This window comes from Anopheles ziemanni, chromosome 3 (genome assembly GCF_943734765.1).
Source record: "Anopheles ziemanni chromosome 3, idAnoZiCoDA_A2_x.2, whole genome shotgun sequence".
Lineage (NCBI taxonomy): Eukaryota > Metazoa > Arthropoda > Insecta > Diptera > Culicidae > Anopheles > Anopheles ziemanni.
The window spans coordinates 44,595,523-44,615,285 of NC_080706.1; the positions used below are offsets into that span (position 1 = coordinate 44,595,523).

The 19,763-nt window shown below is 43.2% G+C and overlaps 3 protein-coding genes across 3 annotated transcripts; 2 read left to right on the top strand and 1 right to left on the bottom strand.

Moving 5' to 3' along the window:
- The first annotated feature begins 1,891 nt into the window (after positions 1-1,891).
- On the top strand, positions 1,892-3,102 carry LOC131284833 (N-alpha-acetyltransferase 38, NatC auxiliary subunit). The gene is made up of 2 exons (XM_058313692.1): positions 1,892-1,966; positions 2,761-3,102. Exons 1-2 carry the CDS (start codon positions 1,892-1,894, stop codon positions 3,043-3,045), a joined length of 360 nt encoding a protein of 119 aa, XP_058169675.1. The 3' UTR covers positions 3,046-3,102.
- LOC131287529 (cytochrome c oxidase assembly factor 6 homolog) lies at positions 2,954-3,491 on the bottom strand. Its single transcript, XM_058316588.1, has one exon. It carries the CDS (start codon positions 3,445-3,447, stop codon positions 3,190-3,192), a length of 258 nt encoding a protein of 85 aa, XP_058172571.1. The 5' UTR covers positions 3,448-3,491; the 3' UTR covers positions 2,954-3,189.
- A 7,582-nt stretch (positions 3,492-11,073) lies between these two features.
- LOC131288869 (uncharacterized) lies at positions 11,074-19,548 on the top strand. The gene is made up of 3 exons (XM_058318048.1): positions 11,074-11,085; positions 18,816-19,062; positions 19,268-19,548. The coding sequence occupies exons 1-3, from the start codon at positions 11,074-11,076 to the stop codon at positions 19,546-19,548; spliced, it is 540 nt and encodes a 179-aa protein (XP_058174031.1).
- Positions 19,549-19,763: the final 215 nt, after the last annotated feature.

The following is a 19,763-nucleotide window of genomic DNA, read 5'->3' on the forward strand; positions in this document are numbered from 1 at the left end:
TGGAGATAATAGTTAAAAAATATTGGCATAGTGTGTTTTTATGATCGGAAAAAGAAAACACAATATTTGCTTATCAACATGTTTTAGAATATATTCATTAACTTTTAAACGGTACCCTAAAAACAATGCCTTTACTTTTGGTATGAATTTGCTCTTTGTAATTGTTTTAAGAAGCTTATCAGCAACGATCAAAAATATGTTGTTCCATTTGTTTTTTTTATTTACATTTAAGTTTGCAAAACAAAAATTTCATCATCATCATCTGTGAGATCGTGATGACAAGTGCAATGCTTACAAACATTAAATTTTCATAATACACATCTACGAGACATTACACATTCTACAGGGTTCTACTTAACAACCTGCTTAACGTACACGGCACACAAGCGCTTGAACTCGCGAACGTTTGCAGCCTCGGCAATCTTTCTTGGCATGCTGTTGTACCATTGTATACCTTTACAAAATAGTGAATTCCTGGCAAATACTGAAGAAAAGTTCGACGTCCTGGGATCATGAGCCCTACGAGTGTTGTACCGGTGAACGTCAGAACCCCTAACTACTCTTTCTCCAAGGTACCCCGGTAACAAGCCCCTCAGGAGTTTGAATATTAGTATCATAGTCTGATACACTATCCGCTGCTCTACCGACATCCATATCTGGACATCCAGCATAACAGCAGACGGCGTGTACCGACTACAACACAACACTAACCTCATTACCTTGTTTTGCACTTTTTGCAAACTTTTGAGCTGTGTCCGATTGCCGAGGAACAATATTGATGGACAAAAATCAAAATGCGATGAGATAATTGATTTGTAGAGGTGAACTTTCCCAAAAAAATTTAGGTTGTTCCCCAGTCCACTTATCACCCCACACTTCTTTGCCACCTTAGCGATGACCCCATCAATATGCGCACTGAATGTAAGCCCGTCGTCAAGAATTACTCCCAGATATTTGACCTGGGAGACTCGGTCAATTGGTTCCGTGTTGATGGCGATGGAAAGCTGGCCGATCCACTCTCTCCTCGACATTACAATGTAGTGTGTTTTACTAACATTCAATGCGAGTTTCTTGTATTTCAACCAGCCATCCAGAGCCACCAAGTCTGCATTCAAAAGGGACTCTGCCTGTTTGACGTCCTTTCGCGATATAAATATTACTGTGTTATCAGCAAAAAGATTTATCTCGCAGGAACGTAAGACCTGCTTCATGTCATTTATATACATGATAAACAAAATTGGTCCAAGAACACTTCCTTGTGGAACCCCAAGGGTGTTTTCAATAGGATCTGAAATAGATTTTTTGAAAATTGTCCTCTGGGTTCTACCTGTCAGATAATCGCTGAACCAACTGAGTTCCCTTCCCTCAATACCGAATCGTCGAAGTGTTGTGTGCAACAAGGATCTCGATATTGTTTCAAATGCCCGTTTGAGATCCAAGAAAACTGCAAGTACCGGTTGTCCGCTATCCATCAACCCCTTCCACTTTGCAAGCACCAGGTTCAGTGCGGTTTCACAGGAATGTCCTTCCCGATACCCCGACTGCTCCCGGGCGAGCAGGCCGTTCTGATCCAGGTATTGAACCAATTGGTCTTTGATCACAACCTCCAGGACCTTCTCGACAGTGTGAAGCATGTTGATGGGGCGGAACTCTTCCGCCTTGATAGCTCCAGTCAGTTTTGGAATAGGTACAACCAATGACTCCTTCCATGTCTCCGGAAAAACATTTCATGCTAGAACAATTTTATCTATTGCATTCATTTCGCCGTAGAACTAGGATGTTATGCCACTACAACCACTATTGGTACTAGGACCACTATAGGAGCACTTACCCTGTACTTTTCTTAAAGGTTATGTATGATTAAAACAACAGTAGTTGTTCTGTCACTAACATGGTGGACGGCGGCCCGATCGAGGATGTCCTGAGGGTAGCAGGTGTCCTCTTCGGAGGCGAAACGGTCGCACAGGTAGAGGAGTGTCGCACGCGACTCACACAGCACCGTGTCACCATCGACGAGCGTCGGAATGCGGATTGCTGCGGGTTGAGCTGGGTGGATACGGATCGCCGAAGGCCACCATCAGCACGGACCGGCACGGCGATGATCCGGGAAGGTAATAAAGATCAAGCATCTTGCACACAACTGCATTTCTTATCACATGTTTTCAAATCCAAAAAAACCCCGTAACGGTTTATTTTAAAAATAAAGCACATGTTTGCGTATAGAGGGCGCTCTACACGGTCCGTTTGTGGTTTGTTTACATTCCAAGTGAATTGTCAAAATTCTTCGAAAAAAAAATTAAATCAAAACAAGTGAACTTTCAGCAGCATTTCAATTGTAAAAAGTTTATGGAAATAGGGTATTTTCGCCCTTTTAACTAAACTAGTTCAATAGAAAAGTTGTAGACGATTGCTCATAGCTGGTGTAAATTGTGGATTCTTGAGTGAAAACTGAGAATAAAGTGATACAATCTCGGACTATACAGAATGGAAGAAGAAAATGTAGTGTCCAGGGATGACCGACCGTCGGAGCGACGAGAAGAAGTATGAATATTTGGTTGTTTCGTTCGTTATGTTGTGTGAATTGATAATATCATAAAAGTTCCAACAGGCCTTGAATCGAGCACTTGAACAACTGGAGATTGATGTTAATGCCAAAAATTTGGATCGAAACCAACACGGACAAAGTTCCGTAGAAGCAGTAAGAACCTCTTCCTCAAATGGTTTTGTTATCGAAGCATTCAATTTATCTTTTATTCCTAGGAGCATACCGATGAAACACCTGCCGAGGATCCGGACAAAGATAACCCGAAGCGAAAGAAGTTGAAATCCTGGTTGAATAACATGTTCCGGATCAAAATGACCGACGGACGAGTATTGATAGGAATATTCGTTTGCACCGATGCCGATGCAAATATCGTGATGCAAGTGACAAGCGAATGCCCGGAAATTGGAGGCGAAGAACGATTCCTTGGGCTGGTGATGATTCCCGGTCGATATATCGTTTCGATTGAGGATCGCAATGATGCTGGCAAATTTGCATGGTGAAAACATTGGGTCGTACTAGCTGTATAGTAACTGTAAACATGGCTTTATTTGGTAAACTAACTCATAAACAGTCGTATTTAACATTGTTTACATTCCCGAAAGAAACGCCGTTTCTTGCTACACCGTAAACCACTCGGATGGAGGTTATTTTGTATCGTTCAGAGGCTCGTATCCTTTTGCCATCTTCTGTTTGAACTGGTCGTACGTTCGCTTGCGGTCGAAATGCTTAACCCACTGGGATGGGCATCCTTGCTGGTACAATTTTCGTAGGTGGATACATTCCTTCGGCTCTGGAGCTTGGGAGGTACACTGATACTCGGGAGCGTATTTATCTAAGCAGGCCCAATATTCGTCTCGGATCTTCCAACACTTTTCTCGCGCGTCTTTATCGGGAAAGGACATTTTTGCCGGTTTTTGGTTTCACAACAGGAAAGTATGATGTTGAAATCCCTAAGTTGGGTTGAAAACAAGGTTTAGTATCAAGCTCCTGTTTGACAGTTGTCTGCAATATTGACAGTTCTAGTGAATTCAAAAACTGATCAGAGCAACCTGTTATTAGAGATGCTTTGAATAAAACCGTTTTTGAAAAAATTCAAATTGTTCAAATTGGAAGGAAAACGTTTTAAAATACAATTAGCTTTTGGAGATAATTTTGTCAGGCAAAAATATTTTAAATTCTTCTTTTTTGACTTAAAATCGATGGAGCAGGTTGATCTTTTTCAACTTGGCGTAACGACAGTCTTCGGTCATACCTGCCCCATAAAGGGCAGGCATGACTTATTCCCTTTGAGTACGTGAATAGTAAGTCCTCTCGTACAGGCGAGGGATCGGTCTCTGTTGGGGTTCGAACCTACGCCGGCGAGGTGGTGAGCCCCGGTGCTAATAGTCCGATTATCTAACCGGCGCTCCCTTTTTTCGAGTTTCTCACAGTTTGGGTGACACGTGGTTGAAAGACGGATTCTACAAATTTGTTAATTTTTAATTTTTATACCCAATCTTTTGTATCCACTATCACCATCATCCTAAGCACAAAAGGATCCATACTGAGTTTACCACGAAATTAGCATACTATATGTTAAAATTCCTATATACAATTGCTAATTAGTATTGAGAATTGGTAAGAAAAAATTAACCCACCATCTAATATACCACTTCCAGATGCAGTCAGCAAATGCAAACTAGCGCAAATTTCTTTCGGCGAACCGGTTTTTGATGTTTGTCCAAATTAATTAGCCAGCCAGTGAAACAAAACGTCCTGCTACGTACAGCCTCGGCTCGAGAAGCGGGTCGCGTCTGTTGTTCGCAGCAAAATTCCAGCGTAATGGGGTGTTAACGATTTTGCCTTTTATAATTCCGTCCCGGGGAGGGTTCGAGAAATGTGTCGGGACCCTTTTGCCCCCGTCTTCGGGAATGATCATTTTCTTCCAATTAAAACTAGAACGTTTTACAGCGTGCAAGCAGAAGCAGTACGTGGGAATACAAAGGACTCGTGCTGACCCCAACGGCCGATTTCGACGTTAGTGGTTCAAAGGGACCCAGGAGGATGCTTTTTATGAGCAACAAATTTTTTCCCCCTTTACCCCGTTAGATTATTTACCTCCAGCATTGGTTTGGGACTAGGAATGCCGGCGGAAAGAAATTGGCGATTGACAGAAAGAAATGATTGTACCCTTTTTTCCCCGTCAACCCAGGGTTCGGCTTTTGTGAGGCGCAAACTGCCATTATCAGAGGGAAAAGTCATTTTCATCAGCTTTGGGAAATAAAATATATAACCGTCTTTGATCGTTGCGATTCGGATCTAATTGCTGCGAACAGATTTGGCTCATTGTTTTTCAATCTGTTACGCAAATCATAGTGTGTTTTATTTTTATAGATTGAATAAAAAAAAAATCATTTATTCAATTATTGTGCGATTCCCTAGAAAATGTCCACGCGTTCAAATTGTTTATGAGATTTTTCAAATAATTTAAAATGATAATAAAAAATGTGAAGAAGCTTACATTACTTCGGGAGAGCAACATTCAACACATGTAGCATCTTGTACACACCAATCAGATGCAACTCTTTGTGCGAATAAAAGAACTTTGTTGCTATTATTAAACAATTCTCCTACAAGAATGGGTCAACATAGGCCGGGTGCAGAAGAATACAAAAAGCTTTTCTGCACTATCCGCCCCTCACGAGCCGTAGCCACTTGGACGGAAAGAAAACTGGTCAATTGTATTTGCATAAATTGTTTCTTCCTACTGCAGCTTCCTACTACCGCCGACCAGTTGCATCCATTCACTGCGAAAGTGATGGGCGATTTGTGTTTGCCTTAGTGTCCATTTTCGCAGCTATCTCATTTTAATTCCAACCCCTCTGTGTTGCGCGCGGCAGAAAACCCGCCAAGCCTTCGAAAGCTTCTGGGAGCGAATGGAGGAACGCCGGGCCGACGCTTAAAATGTGTAAAATGGAGAGTGAATAGTTTAAATTCAATGATGAAGTTTAAATCTAATTAGGTCTTCCGGTTTTTCCAGCCGATGTTTAGCTAGAAGAGGTGGAAGTTTACTTACCGCATCATGAACCCGCCCGATGCATTCCGGGCGGGATGCATTAAAGTAAAGGGCGTGCATTGGAGGTAAAGGTTCGAAAAGGTTAGCAATTGATCGGAGCGTGGGCCACCTTCGTGGCCTTGTGGCGGAAAACTTACTTTATACCGGATGTTTGCACTTGGCAGGCGGCAAGCGTCTCAGAGACTTGGTTTTATTTATTTTTGTAGCTCACTTTCCGGTTGATTGGATAGGTATTGATGTCGGTATACAAGCGTGCTGGTTTTCCATTGGCAGGTTACATATCTAGCATGTTTCGCAAATTATAAGTTACGAATATAAGCAAGAAAAGTTCTGTAGCTATTTTTCTCATAACGATGCTTATTTCCATGGAAGTTTGCTTCTTTTTTGTAGTTCCTTTAAGTAGTTGTGTACAGATCTAAAGCTTAGGTTCAACATGCAAAATTTCAATTAATCAATTTATTTATTTATAATTTTTAAATTTATTTATATGTCGTCAAACACGTAGACCAAACAGAAACATAAAGATAACATATTTCTAGGTTTAGTTAAAACAGTTAAAATATGAAGAATGGTTATCGATTATTTGATTTAAAATAATTGTTAAGCAACGATGTATACATTGTAAGATTTATAACTTTAGTAATACTGAGTTACTTTATCGACGTGTTTAGAAAATGTTCATACCATTTATTCACCAGTGGTATAACATTGTTTTAAATATATTTTTTTTCGTTGATATAAATTCATCTTCGCCAGTCGGATCGATTTTTTCTTTTTTTAATGCCAGAAATATGATAAAAAAATATTGACATTGGATGTATAACTACTAAAAATAGCTTTAAAGTTTTGTGAGAAAAACATTGAAAGCCCTGTTAATGCGGCATGTTTATGCTATCGACTAGACACGGTAGCGTTCAACAGTTTAATTAAATTTCAAATAGTTTGGAAGCTGCATACCGGAATGTTTTAAAATATTTAATTTCCTGTAAGCGTTCAGAAATATCAATCCATTTCACACGAAAGCAAAACCTATTGTTGGTAGTTGGAAAGCGAAATGTAATCCCACAACAAGCTAGAAACATTCCATAAGCTCTGCGCTAGACTAGAAAATAAATTAACCACCTACCGGCGCGTAAATCTGCAGATCCAACGCACAGTTGGGAGAATGTGGCGACTGGGGAACCAATTCATTATCAAGTGACAACAACTGATATAGCACCGATAATCCACCTTTCCAGGACGCCCCATCGGGGGTTGTGATTTGTAAAGGATGGCAAGGAGTGGCGGGTGTGTTGTTGCACGAGGCATCATGCCTGGCTTACCTGTACACCTGTGTGCATGCCCATCCCATCGGGGGGTTCCATGGAGCGCATAAAAAAGGAATGGTTGCGCCCGGGAAGAGGCGATAGGCATGAGCCAACCGGTGTACCGCGGCGTTATCCGTATCCTCCGCTTCGCCTCTCCAGAATGCGTTGCAATAATTCAAGGATAACATCATTCCCCGCGGACCATGCGGGTCGATGAAATGCATGCGCGATGCATTGGTTCGAGGTCTTCCTCGAATATTGCAAATTACATGCCGACCCTCCCGTGTCAGATTCCCGTGTCAACGCCTGAGGCAAGCTGCCGATCGGGCTCCTCTTTCCAGGGTTCTGACAAAATCGCGAATATTTTACATTTCGAGGTGGCTTGCGTTGCCGTGGGTGATCTTTTGGGGGGGGCCAGAATTTTGGCACCTCCACAGCGAGGTTTCCGTGTGATTTGCTCTCGTTAGCATATTCCCGTCAACCCTACCATAAAGGGACAATCGGCCCCATTGTTTGTTGTAAGCTCGTGCGCACTATCTGCATGCATACCTGAAATGAAATAATGAGGCATAAATCCCGCACACCCGCCGGAATGCCATGTAATGGCCACGGACCGAATTCTCGATACTGCGATCTCTAAAGACCTCATACCGGCTTGTGTCGACACGGTGGTGCCATTCACCAACATCCGCTGCCTCGCTGAAAGCCCTTCGGAGTTGATCAGTTATAGTCCATCGGTTCGAACGCGATTTGAGCAGCTCGGGGGTTTAGGTTTTTTAACCATCCCCCCCCACATTCCAACCCCGATCCAGCATTCCATTATCAAACGGCACGCTCGGTTTACCCATTTTGGCATACAATCCCTCGTGCATCTAGTTCGTGATGCTACTACGTCCTGGCGGGAATTTCGGCACAAACACGCAGCATATTATTACTTGATTTACGGCTAATTAAAGGTTGACCGGATCACGTTCGGCAAGTTGAGTTATCAATGTTGGGATGTGAACTAAATTTGAACCAAACTCAGTGTCGGTCCATCGTTAGGGACTTCCATTAATTAACATTGGTTTCGTTAGGGGGCCAGTGGGCTGAAAACCATAGGGGTGATTTGTCGCGCAGATTGACAGCATTTAATCTGCCCGATGGTGCCACCACCACCATGGAGTGGAAAGTGTTTTAGAAATGCTAGTGAGGCGATGATTCTCCATGTTGTCGTTTTGATGGAATAACACGACGTGCTGAAAATTAATGTTTGGGTGGATTTTGAAGAGATATTATGGATTACTTTGGTTTTGACTTTTGAAATAACTAGGTAATGCTGAAGCAATTTTATTTTCACTAAATTATAGTTCTACTCTAATTGATACACTTTACGAAATATAACCGTTTGTTTGTTTGCTTTTTGAACCGTAACCGTTTCCCAGTATTTACCAGCAAGTGTTCAAATATAATAACTCTTATGATGTTATGACGATTTCCTGTACGAGATAAGAAAAATTGCTCAGCAATGCCTGATTTTGCTATCTTTGTATTAACGCATACAATGAGCCATGTGTTTCACTCTCTGCAAATGGTATCGAGCAATTAATTCCTATGAATCGTTTGCGGCAACAGAGTTTTCGAATCTCTTTTATCATCACCTCCGTGTCATAATCGTAAGCTAACGTGCCGAGCGTTGGACTTGTGCCAGACGAATTTGCGAATTTATTCGTTGGTTCCCAGCCAACACTTTTCGCATAAGACTCACACCAGTCGCCGTGCTGTGTTGGCTTCTAAAGGCTGTGCGAACCTATTATGGCTTGGCATGCTCATGGTAGGCGCAAGGCGAAACCAAAACCCTGCGGCAAGCGTGCAATTTCACACCACCGTTCAGAGAAGGAATGGTGGACGGAAAAGTGCAGCCCAAACATATGCCCACACCGCAGCAGCAGCAGCAGAAGCACGTGATTTTATAGCGGTTGTATCTATGTACGTTTGTGCAAGCTTGACAACACATGAACAGGACGAGAGATGAATCGGTTCGAGAATTGAGGAGGCTTTTCAGGGTTACCACCCATTCTACACAGTCCGATATTCTACTCTCTTCGGTCTGGCGTTCGCCCGGAACCGGAATCGGAAGCAGCCCACTAACGAATGGTGGCCTCCATGTTGCATGTGCTTCCAATCAGCCAAACATTGAGCACTTCCGGCTGCCTGGTGGTGGCCGCTGGTCGAAGTTGAATTTTACCAAGCTACCTTGGGAAGCTGGGAAAGTTCTCAGTGCCATCACTTCCTCCTTTGGTGGGGGCAGCAAATGAGTGCTTATTGTGAGTTGTAAAAACAAAACGTTACGTAGAATGCTTCGGAGAAGGTGTTGAGAATGTTTAAAACTTAACCCTTAAATCATGAGGTGTTTTAAAAGCTTACTTCATCTTTTTCTTTGGTTCTTCTGCTGACTATGCTTCCTTAAAACCAAATAATTATGTTAATTTCTTTTTCTAATGAAGTTGAACCGTTTGTACTTTTGTATAAACTATAGAAAGATTGGTAAAATATTTCAGTAATAAAGGAAAAGTGAAATAGATTATTCATATTCAAAAGGTACTGGCTAGAAAAAATAATTTTGTACGCAAAATGATTTTATGCAAAAATAGCCTGCCTTCGTCTCTTTAGTAAAATTTAGCTGAATCTAATAAATTAGATATTTTTTCTCTAATCTAATTAATACTGCTGTTGTGTTGCTGACCAGTTCTCTAATTGATTTAGTTACGCTATCAAATTGTACAATCGTTTTCTATGTGAAACTATTAAATGATGTTTTGCTTTGATTATTCCAAACGCAGTACATTTAATGAAAACATTTCATTTTTAATGAAAACATGGAAATCGTATTGGAAACGCTTCTTGCTGCTTTAAGGGTTAATTTTCTCATGCTTGGAGGTTTGTTGATCAAAGGTCCAAACAAATTGCACTGTATCAATCGTACATCGACGTTAATTGGTACTAATATTGTGTACGGTACGTTTGGAAGGGATGTACGTTAGAAAACTCATTGTAAACACATACATAAGGCATACGCAAGCATTCGAAAGGGTCAGCATTGTTAGGATATTAAAAAAAAATTTAATACTGCACTTGCAAGAAAAGGTATTTTTATCATCGTTTCATTTTTCTAATCAAAATGTAAAGGTTCATACTAAATATGAATTTACAATTTTTCACAAAACGAAAATAAAACAGTTTCTTGGAAGAATAACAATCTTTTATTAAATTACAGTCGGCTTGTAATATGTTTGGATTACAACGCTACGGGTTTAAAACAAAGTTTGATAAAAAGAAGCATTTTTTCGAAGTTAGGGTAAATATGATGAGACTATGCAAAATTTGATTTTAAATGTTCCACTGATCTTCTTTAAGTCATAATATAGTGGAGACTATTTTGCAATAACAATCACTTTAGTTGATAAAACTGTCTACAACTCGCTCATCATCGGTACCGATTTAAAGAAAAATGTTGTAACAATCTTACATGTGCCGCTTTAAGTCGAAACCGTTCTCAGAAGTTGCGTTTTTGGCAAAAGAAGCCTTCGTGCGGACAATGGCATCTGCCAGATGGAGGTTCTCTGGCTTCGTTTTTCTCTACCTCCGTTCCTGCATGCCCAGGCACGCCAGCAGCGCAAGTGCACATCAAACGCTGCTCTATCAGTAAACACACGCTAGTGCGACCCCTGGCGCCCTCCTCCCACCGGGTTGGGTAGGTTTGAAGCTGGGAAAAGCTTCTCGGTGCATAATTATCAGTTTCATCTGGCTGCCCTTTTTCCCCTTCGTGGCAGGTTAAGCTCAGGGCCGGGCGCCCGTCCATAGATGACCCCCGCCGGTGCAGGGAAGCACGAAAGGCTAGAGAAGGAGAGATACAAAAACAAACAAACAAACAAAAAAGAGGTTCTGTTAGTCGACTTACTCCCACCCCGCTGGAGGGTGTGCATATATAAATATAAGAACAATGCAACCATCAAAGCAACCGACCAGTTAGTTCCTATCGTTCGTGGTGTTCTCTCAAGCATCGGAAAAGTTGGAAAAGTTTCGCATTTCGCCCAACCAACCTCGAAGGAGCTGCAACGTGTTCGGTGTCCAGCTTTTGGAAGAAAGGAAAACGTGTGGAAAGTAAAATAAAAACGGTCCTCAGAATGCAAGTGCTGGTGAGTAGCGGGGGTTCGAAAGGAGTGTTTGAATTTGGTTGTGCTAACAGGAAAAAAGGAAGAAAAAAAAAACACACACACACGTCAAAAAAAAAGGAATCGTCTGTGTTGAAATGAAACGTTTTCCCGGCGGAGCTGTGTTCTTGCCCAAGGAAACCATGGTGGCTCGGTGAACGTGTGATAAACGACGCCTCCGACAGTGGCTTACCAACTTTCCACTGCTGAAGGGTTTCGAATTACTCCCTCCCTTTCTCCTAGTTCGTTTTAATGCGCTTTCTACTGAAGAGAATTTCGTTGGATTCAATTTCCCAAAAATTGTGACACTTTCGGTCGTCGTTTCCCCGGGAAAGGGAAAGATGCGAGAAGCGTCTGTGAGAGCAAATGTGATTGTGAAAATTAAGTCCTTTTGGCTTGAAAAACTGTCCCAGTAGAACGTTGCGTTCACCGTTCGTCCTTCAGCCATGCCAGTTGCATAGACAGGTCAATAAAAAGCGAGAAAAACTGAACGTACTTAGCTGTTTCATCGGCTTGCAGTGAAGCAAGAGTTCTCTGGCGCGAGCAACCGAATGATAATCACCAAAATAATGTTAATAAGGATGGCTATGAGCGCGTTTTGGAAGTGACAGAAAAGTGGACCGATATAAAACCAGAGATGAAAAGTAGCACCCTGTTGTGACTGTTCAAAAACGCGCAAAATCTTTAAGGCAGAGGATGAAAACGAACGGTGAACGGAAAACTGTTTTTCGTAATTCAATCAGGCACGAACTACTGGCGGAAAGTGAGTGGATTTAATAATATTCTCGAAACAATGAAGACGATGGTGACCAAAGCGAAATGTTGGAGAAATGTTAAACAGAGTCTGCATAACCGAAGGCTGAGGAACTGCAGCTAATTAAATCCTCCGACGGCCGGAAAAGGCAAACGGGATGCAGATAAGTTTGTCGCCAAGATGTTTCTCCTCCACCAGAGCGAAAGCTCTTTTTTGCGAGATCCACTTCGTGCCTCGGTGGATAAGCAAAGGCCTCGATTATGTGCCTTTTGTGGATGGATCGAAGGTACGCCGGAAGGATGTTTAAACCTGGGGGCATTTGAATGCAGTTTGTCGGGTTGGAAAAACTCTTGAAGCCCAACAGGCGTCAACCCCAAGCTTTTCGCGTGTCGGTGGCATTCGTCTTTGCTCCGTGGAGCTTTGTTTGGAGGTGAAGTTTTTAAATTCTCCCCCTTCGGTGAGCAAAACTTTAATTAGCTGTGCGACAACAATTTGAAGAATATTATTTTTCGCTTAATGTTCTCTGAGACGAAGTTCGGTTGAGTTTAAGCGTTGCAGGGAGTCTGTTAACCTTCCTTTTATTTTGTTTCTAGCCCCATTTCACTCGATGTTTGCTCGCCTCAAGAACTTTGGCTGCTTTAGACGGCGCGCGTACATGCTCGGGGGTAGTTCGAGCGAAACATTAGCATTAGCTGTTGCTCGAGTTCATTGGTGTAATGCATAATTTTTCCATCATGACGAACTGTAGTGAAAAGTAATACGACATCGGGGTAATTTATTTTGTCCTTGGAGTCGACATCGCCTGGATGGCACTTTTAGGCGAGTTGTTTCGTGCCCTTATCGTTGTGTAGTGTTTTATGATTCAGCCTCAAGCTAAGAGCCCCAGTTGACGAAGTGACGTACATGTTGCATGAGTAAGTTTTATTGGAGTCTGTGGTTTGTGCTTTCAAAAATCATTCTGGCCATGGTTCAAAAGACAAGTATTTTACAAAACACTCACACTTGATGCTGGAATGCATGGCCCGGAATTTTTGCAATATGCAATTCAAACTTAATTTGAGCGTAAACAGATTTCAGGGGTCTTCTCTCGTGGGGACTGAACGCTCACTTTGTTGTACATTTCACTTTTTGATGTTGATGAATGTAAGTACTGAAACGCTTGATGGGCTTTGATTGCGTTAGACCAACTGGAAGGAGACAGTTTTTTATGAACAAACACAACCATGGCCACTCTTCAACTTTAATTCTTTCGACCTTTCGAGAATCAAAAATAAAATGTCCGTAAAAGGGTTCCCTTTTCGACACTCACGAAATCGATAAGAATTTGATTCCGAGCCGGTGGAAGGCTCCCTCCCTCTGCTAACCCTGCCAGTGTGTCTTTACCGTCCTTTGCCGGTTCGGTTCAATCTGGTCCGGCTGGATGGGTGGTTTATTTGATTTTAATCTTCTTTTACGATCTCTTCAGGGATGAGGAACTTGTGGGAAGAATTTGACAGTACGGCTGCGCCTTTTGCTCAAAGTAGGTTTGACGCAAAAATTGTACCAACTCACCAGGGAAGCGGGAAAAAAGGTACATAAATTTTACGCAGCGGAGAAAAAAAACAGAAAAACTAAGCGGTGAAGAGAAAATCATTTCTGCACACACACACACATACACCCCTTTTCCCCAAAAAGGATGAAAGGCAAGTGTATGTTTGTGTGTGTGTGTGTATGCCCAACCACGAGTAAATCCCATCGGAACAGGGGACGGAAAAATGATGGCTTCTGAGCGAAATGAGGAAAATCGAAGCAAAAGGAGAAGTAAAGTGGAGACAAAACCAAAAACGTAACCAAAGATAGCGAACAGCTATAAGTACCCGGGGTATCCTTTGCCTCGTGCCAAGTTCAGCCCTCCGCCCTCGGAAAAGCACCGATCGATAATGAACCTGTCGAGTGGAACTTCGGCGTCGGATGACAAAAGTTAATGAAAGCCGCCCGGTTCCCTTGTCGCTGGTTTCGTCCGGTATCTCTTCGGGTTCGGAAAACGGATTAAAATCCACACGCCGGCTGCTGGTGGAAGCCTTTTTTCACTCCCCACCCCTCCCCTTTTCCCCTTTGTGTCATCGAATTTTTGCAAACAACCGTCCCCGAAATCCGGCACGGCGCGGATGGAAGGCTTGAAAATGAGAAACTACTCATTGCCGGCAGTGGATGGATGGAAAAAAAGGTAATGTCACGGAAACCCTAGAAAACGAATAAGACCCGCCTATAAAAACAAGCGGATGCGACGAATGTTTTGCAGAAACCGACAACCCAATCCGTACCGCAAAAGTTTGAAGCAGGAGATGATAGCCAAACCTCGTAACATCGAAAAGGTTTTCCCATGACCTTAATATTTTTTTTTCATCTTCGCCAGTTTGATGTTTGGGCCGTGCGGCTTTTGGAGCCTGGTTTATGTTCCTACTGTTGGGAAGAATCATTTTATAAGATGATAAGGATGCGAGGAAATAAAATAGACCTAGCTGCATTTGAAAGCTGCTGAAACGTAATAGCGGAATATGGTCCAACTGTTTTCTTGAATGTGAAAAGGATGGAACTATTTTTTAAAAGTGATGAACAATTAAAACATAAGCTGTTCAGATTGTTATTGATAAAAAGCAATCAACGTTTAAAGGTATGACATAGTGATACAACGAGGATCAATTTCTTGCCACTTCTTAATTACAGAAATGATATGAAAATAAAAGATGGCTGTTGAAAATATATAAGTTATGCAATTATTAAGTCAAATAAGGCTTTGATTTATTTTTTGATCTAGCATGTAAGGTGTATAGGTACCGTCGCTCGTGAATATTTTGTAAACAATCATAAAACGAATTTAAAATTTCATTATTCCTTGATCGACTGCGTTTTTTCGGACTAAGTGGATACCAAGAATATGACAAAATCTTATGCAGTGAGACCCCAGTCTGTTTGTTCTCCTTTTAGTAAATGGCGAAAATCACCTTATTCCTTACTTGTCCTCAACCTCAAGAATTTCAATTGTATTATTCTATTAGTTTCTATATTGCAGAGTTTTGTTAAACTCAATCTCTGCGCTAGCGTTTTGCTTTGAAACACTTTCCCACTGTAAATTGGTACCTTAAATTTCCTGTAAGCTTTGATTTTAAAGTTTATCGATTGTCTGCGAATTTGTCTTTTTAGTTATCCATACCACATTGGCATTATTGATTTGAGGTTGGATCTTGGAGACGGAAGTTCAAATTGTCTTTTAAATGCTTGTTAATGGATAGATTCTATATGGTGAAAATATAAATATAGGGTATTTAATTTAAAAACAGTAGGATAAATTTGTACAAACACGATGTAATCCAGATCGTATTCTTGGAAAGATAAACTCATGTCCTATCGATATACTTCTCCCCAATTAAACACACGTGTGCAGTTTGAAGCAAGTTTGAAGAAAAAACAGTCAGCAAGCGGACGGTGCAGGCAGTTACAACTACATTAATTAACGATCTAATTACTGTTTGATATTTTTCCAACTAATGACGCAGGTGTGTCACATTAGCTTCGAATGAAACTATTCACCAACGGACACACGTTTGCCACGTGGCGCACGAATGTAATTGTTTATTCTGGAATGGACTCTTCAAGCTGGGGATGGATGAAAAGTTCAGAAAATCATCACCTGGTGCACCGGGTCCTATCGTGGCCTGCGGGACGCTAGCCGGGTATCGGTTGCAATCACGACCGAAGTGGTCTTGCTTCACCGTTTGCCACGTGTCCGGTGTGCTCACTTCAAGGTCCACCGTAGCACCGGAGCAACCCACACTTAGGCACAAGACTTCGTGTGCACACATGTGCCAACAACTTCTTGCTGCAACAAACTCCCCATATGGGATTGTAGTTCTTAATGAATATCTACTGCCGTACGGTGCCGGTGAGCTGGAGCAGTTCATTTCGGCCCCGTTGGTGTTGGTGGCGGGAGGGGGAAGGCACAGCAGGCGGTGGGCGAACTTTCGGCGAACTGCAAGGATTCTCCGGTTCGCCTCGCTTGTCTTGGGAAGTTTGCAGTGGGGCGAAACTTTGCTATCCAACTGACGACGGTGACGGTGATGATCCGGATGTTATGCGCTTGTAGGATCGCTGTCTTCGGTTCGCTGCTGGAACGAACTTTTATCCACCGTTGTGTATAGTTTTCCACAGCTGCTGGTTTTTCAGCAGGATCCTCTGGACGGAGGGGTAAAGCGGTGATATCGAACGAAACTCACGGGTGGGTTTTTCTTTTTCCGTTTCCTTACGTTACACACCGCGTTAACGTGCGCTGCGAGCGAAAACGAGCGAAACTTTTCCACCGAAAGGTGAACAGGATGCCATGGCACCGCAGGATGTCTCCGGTGAGCCGTTAACAAGGACAGCTTACCCCATTCCCGGCTCCATTCGTACCGGAGTGAGTGAGCCGTGCTAATTATGACGGAGGAGTCGATTGGCATAAATCGAGACGGAAGGAAGGGCAATGTTAAAACGAAACTCAAATCACCGCCACCGTGGAATTGTTCTTCGGCAACAAAAACATACGGTTTTACAACGCCTTCCCTCCTTTCGTCCGGCTCGTCCCGCACGACTCCTAATGAGAAGTTATATGGGTGGAGTTTTTCGCCCTACATGGTGAATCTTGTGAGTTCGCTGCGCTGCGGACGAGGTTAGTGGAACAGTTTTCTGTCTCTTTTTTGTAAAGTGCAATTCACACAGACTCGTTGCATCGCATCAGCATCAGAGCGAAAAGAAAAACCCACGGAAACAAAACGGAAAAATATTTCCAACCGGTGCAACTTCGTTTCGCTCGGTAAGTGCATCAACGAGTTAATGTGTATTTAAGACATTCTTTAGCGCCTCAAGGGATGCAAGTGTACTTTGCGGAAAACCACGACACAGTGCTGCACAGCGGAATAAAGGATGAGCATGTCCAGGTCCGCTGGAAACTACCGTTAGAGTGGCGAAATTCGTTGCCATTTGTATCCGGTCGCGGAGATTGCGGAGCTAATAAAGTTCGTACTTTCGGGCCAGCCTTAGGTGCACCGACCGGTAGACTTGCAGTCGAGCTGGAAATGGAAGCCAAAGGCTTTCCTTTCAAAATCAATCATTTAATCTGGCTGTACGAATAGGTCCGCCGGATGCTGCTGTCCTCATGAGTGTCGGCATTCTGCTGGCCGAAACAGTTGACGACAGAGTCGCATACCGATTGCGCACTTGAGGCCCTCCGTCAACTTGCCCGTCCAATCGGGGCAAATGTTTGTGGTTCTGCTGTCCTGCCGCGAAAATGCTGCAGACGGGAACGTCGGCCTTAGAAATGGCCACGGCAATGCGCAAAGTGGAGCTCGTTGTACCGATGTTGTCGTTAGCGAGTCGTTGTATGGGATTCGTCCCGGAACGTAATCTCGGGATTCTCGTTCGCCTGTCCGGACACAATTTACCTGGCTGCTGGAATGCAAAACACTAACAAACGAACGAACGAACTACCGGAACCGTTTGTTTGGCGGGCAGTTTGATTAAAATTTCATTTCATCTTCCATCCGGGCGCGAAGTATTATCGCGTCCGCTCGCCGCGGGACGTATGGACGGATGGCGGGTGGGGGTTGTGTTTTTCCGCCACACAGAAGTCACCACATTTTCCCCGATTTTCGGCAAATGCGGGAATTGTAAAGTTTACGGTTCGTGCAAATGCGGCTCCGGGTCTGCGCCAAATAAACCGTTCATTTAGACCAGGGGTTGGCATACATTTCCTAAAAAGGGCTTTTTATTCAAACGATTAAAATGATATCGAAGGGGTGGGCAGGATACCTAAAATGACGACTTAATGATTTCAAAGTCATACTTAACCTCTTTGAATCGAGTATCAACTTTTTAAATAGTAAAGTTACATTAACCCAATATAAGAAATTCCATCATTAATTTCATTGAATTTAGATCTTTTTTAACAAACCGATCATTTTGGTTCGTTGTACCGTTAATTAATTTCTTTAATAATAATTGAATTTTATTCTTTATTCTAATTATTTCAAAATATTTTGGCTTTGCTGGCTTACTCTCAGTTGTGAACATAACTCTGCTGCGAGATTTTTTTCAATGTTGTGAGTCTAACTTGACCACCAATCATTAAGTCGTCATTTTGTTGATCGTTGCCATTTTGGATGCAAATCAGACGAGTTTTTGCAACCGAATTTCGGACAAAACTAAGGAGACTAGGAGATTTTAGCACGATCCATAATGTAAATACGATAGGCAAAGTCGTTTGAAAAGTATAGGAGGAATATTTTTTTTATTTATAGTTATAGAAAAGTATAGCAGGAATACACTTGGTAATTTTCTTTTTTGGGAAAAAAAACAAAACTGTCGTGACTACAAACAAATGCGATAAAAATTGAGATGGGTTTTTCGTATGAAGCATCAACATTTTCTGATGGGCCGGACTTTGCCGACCCCTGATTTAGAGCGTCAGACGATGGCAATCGGTTCCGTTTGCGTTTGATTACGGATGTCCTGGGCGTAACGGGTTTTGTCGTACCTTTGCTGAAAGTGAACGATTGCCATGCAGTTCAAAGGAATATTATTAGTACCGAATCGAACCAGGAGCAATCGCAGGACATGATTATGGTTTATGGAAACACGACGTTTGAAGCGAATTTTATTATCTGAACCGTTCTTGGCATGTACGACATGAACTGATTGAAAATAAAGTTTGAAACAAAAAACTTGCTATAAAAACCAGTTTCAAACGTTTTTCAACCATAGCTCTGGTATTCGTCCCATACTAGATGTATCGATCGGTTAACCCAATTTATCCGCGAGCTAACGAGAAACGATCCCTCGAAATCGTATTAAAACAAAGGGGTACAACAACACAATTTGCCCGCCAGGCCTTTCGGTCGATTGTTTGTTGATGATATTTTATCGCGAGTTTCCAATTTCGTGCTTGCAGGCTACGATTGTCCTGACGGTGTCGGTGTGCGCCGGTGCGATCCTGGGTGCGCCCGTCGACGTGGAACAGCCCCGAACGGCCCTGGCCGGCGCCGACAAGCGACAGGAAAAACGGGGCATCGGTCTTGCCTACACCGGCCTGTCCGGGTTCGGGTACGACGGATCGCTCGGGTTGGCCGCCTATCCCGCCACCACGGCCTACCTCACGCCGACGCTGATCAAATCAACCTACACCGTACCGGCGGCAGGTAAGTCAGTGTGCGCCTGTTTAGATTCGATTTGAATTTCCGCAAATCGCCCCGTACGGACGCTTGTTCTTCCGCCCTGGTTCGACTCTAGGGCGCGATATTTCTTTTCCTGTTTGTGTTCCGGTTCATCCCGCTAGCGCTATCGCTGAACGAGGGAAATATCTCTAACCCTCCCTTTCTTGTCGTTCTCCTTTCCTGCGTGCAGCTTCCTACCATACGGCGGCCTATGATGCGGCGCACGGCACAAAGTACGCGTACACCGGGTTCTATCCCGCCGGCTATGGAGGCTTCGGTACGGCCGGCTACGGTACGGCGTTCGCGGCCCCGGCCACCTACAGCAAAATCGTCCACCCGGCCACCAGCACCTACACCAAGGTGATCCAGACGTACCCGTCGGCCACGGTCGGGGTGGTGTCGGCGGGCGCAGCGGCCCCGGTCGTGTCCGGATACGGCGGAGTCGGCAGTCTCGGTGGCTACGTGTACTAGCTTCAAACGCTTCAACCAACTCGGTCCACGTGCTGTGAAGCTAACCGCCGGCTGTCCACTGTGATCGATGTAGTTCGGTAAACGGGGTGTGTGCATGTGTGTGTCTATGTGTATGTGTGTGTTGGTGCGATTTTTGCTTGTTCTAGGACGAGATAATAAAAAGCCACTTTAAGCTGCCCGGCCGCCAGCGGTCGTTTTAATTAAAGCAAACGGAA